The sequence below is a fragment of the Boleophthalmus pectinirostris genome, unplaced genomic scaffold (genome assembly GCF_026225935.1).
Source record: "Boleophthalmus pectinirostris isolate CB_2022bp ecotype Guang Dong unplaced genomic scaffold, ASM2622593v1 HiC_scaffold_9, whole genome shotgun sequence".
Taxonomy (NCBI): domain Eukaryota; kingdom Metazoa; phylum Chordata; class Actinopteri; order Gobiiformes; family Gobiidae; genus Boleophthalmus; species Boleophthalmus pectinirostris.
The window spans coordinates 38,789,788-38,799,787 of NW_026571541.1; the positions used below are offsets into that span (position 1 = coordinate 38,789,788).

Below are 10,000 nucleotides of genomic sequence, written 5' to 3' on the forward strand. Positions count from 1 at the left end.
CACACACACAAACACACACACACAAACACAAACACAAACACACACAAACACACACAACACACACACACAAACACACAACACACAAACACACACACACACAAACACACAACACACAAACACACAAACACAAACACACACAAACACACAAACACAACAAACACAAACACACACAAACACAAACACACACACACAAACACACAAACACACAACACACAACACACAACACACAACACACAACACACACACAAACACACACACACACACACAAAACACACAAACACAAACACAAGATTATGAAACGGTGACGCTAACTGGAGGCACTGCTCTCTTTAAGACTTCAACACCATGGACCATGACTCCTCGCTCTGACCACACGGAAATGAAACCGTCTCTTTAAATCCAGTTTGTTTTTTTTCTCGAGTTTTCAGACTTGAATCCAAATTATTTATTATTTCCGTCGCCTCAACGCCGGGAAAAGTCCGACTTCTCCAGATCGTACGGGTCATCATCTATATTCTTATAGATTAGACTGATTTCTTTCTCGATTGTGGGTCTGAGCTGAACTCGTAGTGACGCTGTGAAAAACACTTCCTGCCTCCGTCTGAATCTCTCGAGTCGTCAGGGTCACGTCAACGAAACCAGAAAGAATAAAATATCGAAACTGAAATAGTCACGATGACAGTTTTTGATTGGTGTCATTGAAATAAACTTTAAATTAAATATTGGAAATCGAGCTCAAAAGAACAGACACGGACCGTTTGTTCATGTGTGTGTTGTGTGTTGAACACATGTAGAACTCCCCCAGAGCGACGTCTGTATACGGTTTAGATTTAACGCTGTAGGGCTGTGGGAGGGTCACTGTTCTTAAAGAAAGAATGTTCCAGACTCCTGAGGCCGCACACGTGTTTCTGCTGCTCGGTCCCTGACTGGGATCAGGTCCAGGAACATGGATCTTCTTTTTTAGTCGTTTGTCACGACTTTAGGGCTGAAAAACGACTCGACTCTGTGAAACGGCTGTGAAAAAAAACCCTGTGACTGTGTGAGAGGATCAGGACTAAACCAGGACCAGGACCAGACCAGGACCCAGACCAGGACTAAACCAGGACCAGACCAGGACCAGACCAGGACCAGACCAGGACTGAACCTTTAGTTTCTTTCTTTGGACAGAGAAGAGGCTAAACTTTGAGTATCCGTGTTTCGTTCCTTCATTTGTTTTTCAATATAAAACCAAAAATAAGAAAATGAAAAAACAACAGTTTTTCTTCATTATTTGTCTCCAAAACCAAAAGTTTTCAGTTTTGTGTTTAAATGAAAAATGGAAAAAACAGATAACGACCGTTTCCTTTTTACGTGACTTCGGTAACTGTGATGTTGGACTGAACCAGGACTGATCCAGGTCCAGGACCAGACCAGGACTGAGACCAGAGCAGGACCAGACTGGACTCCGAGCTTTGACTCCGAGCCTCAGCTTCACGCTCCGGCCCTGCGCTGGGCTCTGAGCCTCCGCTTTGGTCCCGGTCTCAGTCTCGGTCTGGCCCTGGTCTCAGTCCTGATCTCTGTCTTGGTCTGGTCCTGGTCTGGTCCCGGTCTGGTCCTGGACCTGGATCAGTCCTGGTTCAGTCCGACATCACAGTCACTGAAGTCACGTAAACGGGAAACGGTCGTTATCTGTTTTTTCATTTTGGTTTTGGAGACAAATAATGAAGAAAACTGTTGATTTTTTCATTTTCTTATTTTTGGTTTTATACTGAAAAACGAATGAACGAACGACACACAGATTTTTGAGCCAGTTTTTGTTTCATGTGGAGAGTTTAGTTCTGGTGAGTCCAGTCGTCCCTGTTTCCCTTTGTCCCAGTTTATACAAGAAATGTCCCAGTGTCTCTGTTTTTGACCAATCTGATCCTGACAACAGTAAAAAGAGACACAAACTGTCATTAGTTTTAGTAAAATACAGAAAATCGGATTAAAAACGACAAAATACAAAGACAATGTGACTGTAGCGACTCACTGAGTCAAAACTATTTTCCTTGATCATTCACTTGTTTTAAAATGTTTTTATTACAAACCAGCTTCAACTGAGACTGTCCCAGGGTTTGATTTTGAAATTCTGTCACTGTTACAGAGACAAACAAAAAGACCTGGAGCCAGAGTCCATGGAGCCCAGACGCGCCGTGAACACTTCCTGTTTGGAGCGTTAGCAGGTTATCTCTGTTCTTTCAGAAACACAGAGCAGTGAAGCTGAGTTCAGGAGACGCTTGATCCAAAAACAAAGTCAGTGACTGTAAAACAGAGTTCTTTTGTTCTCGGGATCAGGAGGTGTTTTCAGGCCGACAGAATCGTGCTGCTTCTGATTCTCAGTGTGAACGACTCACGTTTTCACGCCAGAAATCAGATCGATCAGGAACCTGGTCACACGCAGGAAAATAAATAAACAAAGAGCAACTGAAACTATCACGTATGAAATGAAAAGTTTTAAGTCTAATAATGATTTGTATAAATACAAACACTCGCAGGTGTTGATGATTTGATCCATGTTTGTTCTTTCTTCCTGTGACGTCTGTTTTCGTGTGGTTTTGTTTTTATTCGGTGTAAATCTCTCGGTCCGTGACGCGTCTTGACTTCATATAAACAGTTTGAACGTGGCTCGTTCACCGTGAGAACTTTGGTTCCAGTGGAACCAGGAACCGACACGACACCGTTCTGACCGACCTGAACACAGGTTTTCCTTGGGAACAGGTTTTCCTTGGGAAAACCGACGACCTCCACCTCGTTTGAGTTTCTAAAACACAAAGTGAACAGTCGGTTGGATTTACACAGTCACAGTGAAAATGTCGACGTCTTCTGGTCGTTTTGATCTTCAGTTTTGTTTGTGCAGAGAAAATGTCTCTAAAAACTTTAGAGACATTTAGCCCTGTTCACACTAGTGTGTATGTGAGTGGTGTTGTTGTGTGTACGGTGTCCAGAGTCTGAACGATCCACGAGTTCATCTGAGCACAGATCTGATCCGTCATTTTATTGGTACATGATAATTATTTGTATTATGTGATTATATTTGATTATTTTCTGGTATTGAGGACAGATTTTGGTTGAAGCGCGTCCGGTGACCAGCAGGGGGAGCTCCGTTTCAGCCTTGGGTCAATAAAACCACCGACTTGAGACCTGAAGACCTGGAGTTTGATTCACTCAAGTTTTATCCTCCTTATTTACAACAGATGTCGGGAGAAACGACTGGGATTTATCCACTACAGACGTTCAATAAAACTCAAAATAAAGTTCACGGTCCAGTAGTGACATCATGCTGGGGAAGGGAAGGGCGGGGGATCTGCACGTGTGCCTACGATGGAATGTTCAGCAGTTACCACGGTGACACAAAGCACACATCAGCAAAAACTGACCAAAAAACTAAACCTTTAATGATGAGAACTTGAGGGAAAAGTGCAGCACATTGTTTTCATTTCCCGGTGATGTGATCGGGCGCCGTCCTGCTCAGAAGTTTGATTTGGCTCTTAAAGCTCAGAGTGACTCACTTAAGGAAACTAGAATTTTAAAATAAAAATGTGGGACACTCGGTTTGTGGTGGTCGGTAATAAAATTGTGAAACGAGTGACAAGTAACTAAGGACCAATCCAGACCAACGTGAGTCAGAACAGCCACGTTTTCTTTGTGTTTTGGTCCTTTTTAATCCGATTTTCTGTATTTTACCAAAACAAATGTCAGTTTATGTTTCTCTTCACTGTTGTCAGGATCAGACGGGTTAAAAACAGAGACACTGGGACATTTCTTGTATAAATTGGGACAAATCAGTGCTTGTGGTTTTGTATAATGCAAACGTGTGAGGTGAGGTGAGGCGGAACAGTGTTACATAAGTCTTGGCTCTGCACCTGTGAAAAGCGACAGAGATTCATGTGACAGTTGAAGGGGCGTGTCCCCGGCAGGTGTGTTACCTGTCGACCGGGTCAGAGGAGGCAGGTTCAGTCAGTGCTCTCACCTCACAGACCTGGTTCAACCAACAGGAACGATTTAGAACGACTTCAGGAAGAGTCTGAGAGCCGCAGCTTTTACACACAAACTGAACCGGAGCCAGAGCCCGTGGAGCCGTAAACGCGCCGCGATCACCTCCCAGCGCCGTCATAATCCAACACATCCATCACAATCCAGTCACCAAATTATGAAGCAAATGATCAAAGCGGCGGAAGCTCGGCTCTGGTAACGTGTCGTCTGACATTTTAAATCATTTTCATCTTTCTTTTATCGAAAGTTTGCTGAGCTTTTCTTTCTTTTTTTGTCGGTTTTATGGATGATCTGTGACGGACAGGAACAGTCTGAACCAGAGAGGAAAAGTGAGCGGTGAAATCCGTGGTTCAGGTGGAGGATTTGGCGTCTGTGGAGACATCGGCTGCTCCAAAAGACGAAGACCAAACTGAGCCTGACCTCGTTCTGCGTCAAATCTTTTATTCCTTCTGCCATAAAAGTTTTAAATGTAAAGTGAATTTGTGATCGTGTCCCTGATGCTCTGAGGTTTGAAGGAATGTTTTTCTTCTTCTGTTATTATTTATAGATTGTGCACGACTACAGATGTGCCAAATAAAGTTGTTGATTGATTGACTAATACACCAGGAGTCACTCACTGACAAAACCCGACACCGAGAGACGCCGATGTTCCTCCAGAATCTGTGTCGTTCGTTCATTTGTTTTTCAATATTAAACCAAAAGTAAGAAAATTAAAAATCAACAGTTTTCTTCATTATTTGTCTCCAAAACCAAAATGAAAAAACTGATAATGATTCGTTTTTTCAGTTTTTGATTTTGTGTGAAAAATGAAAAAAAACAAAACAAAACAAAAAACAGATAAAGACCGTTTCCTTTTTACGTGACTTCAGTGACTGTGACGTCGGACTGAACCAGGACTGATCCAGGTCCAGGACCAGACCAGGACCAGACTGGACTCTGAGCTTTGACTCTGAGCCTCCGGTCTGGTCCCGGTCTTGTCTTGGTCTGGTCCTGGTCCGGTTTTCTTATTTTTGATTTTATATTGAAAAACAAATGAACGACACACAGATTCTTTTCTGTCGTTAATCTGAACCTGCAGCTCTGTGTAACATAAACCTGCTGTGTGTTTCTGTGTGAACACATTTTGTTGAAATGTTTAAACTTGTGTTTTCGTGGATTCGTCTGTTGACGCTGATAAAACGAGGAGAGATTCTGATGTTCTGGACGTCTGACCTCTGACCTCCTCAGAGTTTAGCTGAACTCTGCTGATGTACAGTCGATGTGGAGGTTAAACATGTGTAAGACGTTTCACTGTGGAGACGCTGCGTCGCTAAACAGAACCAGACTCTGGAGCTGCAGCTGTTTCCTGTCGAGTTTAAAGTTTCACTTCTGTGTGACATGAAAACTCCCCCAAATATTTACAGACGATTAACTTCTTCAGCCTCATTTACAAATGTTCTGCAAAGGTCACGGCAGATTTACTGTCTGGTTTTGGTGCAGTTCTGGGTCTGTACCTGGTCTTTGGTCTGGTTTCGGTGCAGTTCTGGGTCTGTACCTGGTCTTTGGTCTGGTTTCGGTGCAGTTCTGGGTCTGTACCTGGTCTTTGGTCTGGTTTCGGTGGAGTTCTGGGTCTGTACCTGGTCTTTGGTCTGGTTTTGGTGCAGTTCTGGGTCCGTACCTGGTCTTTGGTCTGGTTTCGGTGGAGTTTCTGGGTCCGTACCTGGTCTTTGGTCTGGTTTTGGTACAGTTCTGGGTCTGTACCTGGTCTTTGGTCTGGTTTTGGTGCAGTTCTGGGTCTGTACCTGGTCTTTGGTCTGGTTTTGGTACAGTTCTGGGTCCGTACCTGGTCTTTGGTCTGGTTTTGGTGCAGTTCTGGGTCTGTACCTGGTCTTTGGTCTGGTTTCGGTGGAGTTCTGGGTCCGTACCTGGTCTTTGGTCTGGTTTCGGTGCAGTTCTGGGTCTGTACCTGGTCTTTGGTCTGGTTTCGGTGGAGTTTTGGGTCCGTACCTGGTCTTTGGTCTGGTTTCGGTGGAGTTCTGGGTCCTGTACCTGGTCTTTGGTCTGGTTTTGGTGCAGTTCTGGGTCTGTACCTGGTCTTTGGTCTGGTTTTGGTGCAGTTCTGGGTCTGTACCTGGTCTTTGGTCTGGTTTTGGTACAGTTCTGGGTCTGTACCTGGTCTTTGGTCTGGTTTCGGTGCAGTTCTGGGTCCGTACCTGGTCTTTGGTCTGGTTTCGGTGGAGTTCTGGGTCCGTACCTGGTCTTTGGTCTGGTTTTGGTACAGTTCTGGGTCTGTACCTGGTCTTTGGTCTGGTTTTGGTGCAGTTCTGGGTCTGTACCTGGTCTTTGGTCTGGTTTCGGTGGAGTTCTGGGTCCGTACCTGGTCTTTGGTCTGGTTTCGGTGGAGTTTTGGGTCCGTACCTGGTCTTTGGTCTGGTTTCGGTGGCAGTTCTGGGTCCGTACCTGGTCTTTGGTCTGGTTTCGGTGGAGTTTTGGGTCCGTACCTGGTCTTTGGTCTGGTTTCGGTGGAGTTTTGGGTCTGTACCTGGTCTTTGGTCTGGTTTCGGTGGAGTTTTGGGTCCGTACCTGGTCTTTGGTCTGGTTTCGGTGGAGTTTTGGGTCCGTACCTGGTCTTTGGTCTGGTTTCGGTGGAGTTTTGGGTCTGTACCTGGTCTTTTTTGATCGTGTGTTTGCGGAGGATCTTGAGGATGCCGATTCTGATGGTTTTGCTGATGACCCACTCCTCCAGAAGAGTTTTCATCTCAGACTCCATACAGCTCATGGAGAAGCCCGGGCAGTGCTGGGGTCACAGGTCAAAGGTCAGACAGTAATTCACTCATCATGAATCTCAGACTTCCAGTCGTCGCACAGTTCATACTGGGAAGGATTTTCCGAACAAATGATCGTCAAACCTCCATGTTTGTTTTCCCAGTGGGATGTGTTTATTGTCAAAGTCGATCTTTTCAAGTCTTTTGAACCATTTCACTTTTGTTTCTGGTTCTGATATTGTCATATTTTAGTTTTGGGATTCGAACATCGTAATTGTTGTGGTTGTTGGATCCAAACAGCGGAAAACGGCTCGAGAAATGTGTTTGTGAACTTTATAAATGCAAAAGTGAATCAGATGTGTGTGACTCAAACCTCTGTTCAAACTGTTTCTCTTCACAACAGAATTGAAAAATAGTGAAAGGTGAAGGTGATGGGCAGAAATGATCCACAGGAAGAAACAAAAAGGAAACATTTAGATTCTCCAGAATCCGTGTTTCATTTGTTCATTTGTTTTTCAATATAAAACCAAAAATAACAAAATGAAGAAAACAACAGTTTTCTTCATTATTTGTCTCCAAAACCAAAATGAAAAAAACAGATAATGATTCGTTTTTTTCAGTTTTTGATTTTGTGTTTAAATGAAAAATGGAAAAAACAGATAACGACCGTTTCCTGTTTACGTGACTTCAGTGACTGAACCAGGACTGATCCAGGTCCAGGACCAGACCAGGACCAGACCAGGACCAGGAGCACGGACTCTGAGCTTTGACTCTGAGCCTCCGCAGGGTCCGAGCCTCAGCTTCGAGCTCCGGCCCTGATGTGGGCTCTGAGCCTCCAGGTCTGGTCCTGGTGGTCTGGTCTCTCAGTCTCGGTCTGATCCTGATCTCATTTCTGATCTCAGTCCTGCTTTGGTAAACTGGAAACGGTCGTTATCTGTTTTTTCATTTTGGTTTTGGAGACAAATAATGAAGAAAACTGTTTTTTTTTCATTTTCTTATTTTTGGTTTTATATTGAAAAACAAATGAACAAACGACACACAGATTCTTTGACAAGACAAAATCCTGATCCGTCGCTCAACCTCGGTTATGAATTTAAAAAGTCAACGCCAAAGTGAAAGTCTCCAACTGTTCACCAAGAAACACCTTCCACTGCAAAGACCAAGACGTGATGTTTGTGTAAAACCACAAGAACAAGAAAGTGCAGCTCAGTCTGTTTGTCTTCTGCTCCTCTACATTAACAAACAGGATTTTGTTTTGTTGTGGCTCCACATACAAAATGTTCTCTGTAAACTCAGGATGATTTAGACAAATGTTTCCTTTTTGTTTCTTCCTGTGGATCAATCCTGCCCATCACCTTCACCTTTCACTATTTTTCAATTCTGTTGGGAAGAGAAACAGTTTGAACAGAGGTTTGAGTCACACACATCTGAGTCACTTTTGCATTTATGAAGTTCACAAACACATTTCTGGAGTCGTTTTCCGCTGTTTGGATCCAACAACCACAACAATTACGATGTTCAAATCCCAAAACTAAAATATGACAATATCAGAACCAGAAACAAAAGTGAAATGGTTCAAAAGACTTGAAAAGATCGACTTTGACAATAAACACATCCCACTGGGAAAACAAACATGGAGGTTTGACGCTCACTTTTTCAGAGGATCTTTCTCAGTGTAAATTGCGCGATGACCTGAAGTCTGAGATTCGTGATGCGTGAATTGAAACGCCGTGAAATAAAAACATGAATGAATCTGTGAAACTACACAAAACTACACAAAACTACACAAAACGACCGCAAAATACCAAATAAGATCCGGGGCGTTTATTTGTTTCAGTCACTTCACAGACTAGTCCCTCCACTTTTTATTTTTATTTTTATTTATTTATTTAAAAGGGACGATGCATTTTCATGAACATAAACTTGTAAATACGCCAGAATCAGCCCGAAGGCGACTTTTCACCTGTTGTCCCGTCAGGTCAGAGAGACAAACACACAGAACACGTCACACAAAAGACAAAGTGTCAATGACGAGTGATAGAAACAACACGATACGACACAATCATGACACACAAACCCTGACGTTTGCACAGAAGCAGAACCTCAGTGAGACGAGCAGTTTTAAACGTCCTGAATTTACTTCTGGTTTGTTTTGTGTTTTTTAAATCATTTTTGCTGTTGTCCTGATTCCTGCTGTGGGAGCCCCGGGCCGTGATTGGTGGGGTTTGTCCACGCCCACTTCGCCTGCAGACTCCGCCCCCTGTTTAAGGCCCCGTTCACACTAGTGTGTATGTGAGTGGTGTTGTTGTGTGTACAGTGTTCGTTCACATTAATCCGACTGAAAACGGCTCCAGAGACGAAACGATCTGGAGCCTCCAGAATCTGTGTCGTTTATTTGTTTTTCAAAATAAAACCAAAAATAAGAAAATGAAAAAAACAACAGTTTTCTTCATTATTTGTCTCCAAAACCAAAATGAAAAAACAGATAATGATTCATTTTTTCAGTTTTTGATTTTGTGTTTAAATGAAAAATGGAAAAAAACAGATAACGACTGTTTCCTGTTTATGTGACTTCAGTGACTGAACCAGGACTGATCCAGGTCCAGGACCAGACCAGGACCAGACCAGGACCAGACCGGGACCAGACCGGGACCAGAGCGGGACTGAGACGGAGACCAGACCGAGACTGAGACTGGGACTGAGACTGGGACCAGACCGAGCCTGAGACCAGAGCAGGACCAGAGTGGGACTGAGACCGAGATCGAGACCAGACTGGGACCAGACTGGGACCAGACTGGGACCAGACTGGGACCAGACTGGGACCAGACTGAAGGCTCAGAGCCCACATCAGGGCCGGAGCTCGAAGCTGAGGCTCAGAGTCAAAGCTCAGAGTCCACTCTGGTCCAGGTCTGGTCCTGGTCTGGTCCTGGACCTGGATCAGTCCTGGTTCAGTCACTGAAGTCACGTAAACAGGAAACGGTCGTTATCTGTTTTTTCCATTTTTCATTTAAACACAAAATCAAAAACTGAAAAAATGAATCATTATCTGTTTTTTCATTTTGGTTTTGGAGACAAATAATGAAGAAAACTGTTGTTTTTTTCATTTTCTTATTTTTGGTTTTATATTGAAAAACAAATGAACGACACACAGATTAAACGGGGACGTGTGACTTTAGTCGTTTTTATCACAGTCGGTAACGACACCAGACGTTTCATCACATGTTTCCAGACGTTTTCCTGTGTGA

General features: G+C 43.7%; 1 protein-coding gene across 1 annotated transcript in view; it reads right to left on the reverse strand.

Annotated features, from left to right (window-relative positions):
* Positions 1 to 5,079: 5,079 nt before the first annotated feature.
* The window catches only part of LOC129412629 (proteoglycan 4-like), a 16,715-nt gene continuing 11,794 nt past the window's right edge, over positions 5,080 to 10,000 (reverse strand). Inside the window, exons 4-5 of the mRNA XM_055166732.1 lie at positions 6,286 to 6,787; positions 5,080 to 6,244 (exon numbers count right to left, since the gene is read on the reverse strand). Of these exons, the coding sequence (XP_055022707.1) occupies positions 5,469 to 6,244; positions 6,286 to 6,787 (1,278 nt within the window). The 3' untranslated portion in view covers positions 5,080 to 5,468. The remainder of the gene's footprint in view (positions 6,245 to 6,285; positions 6,788 to 10,000) is intronic.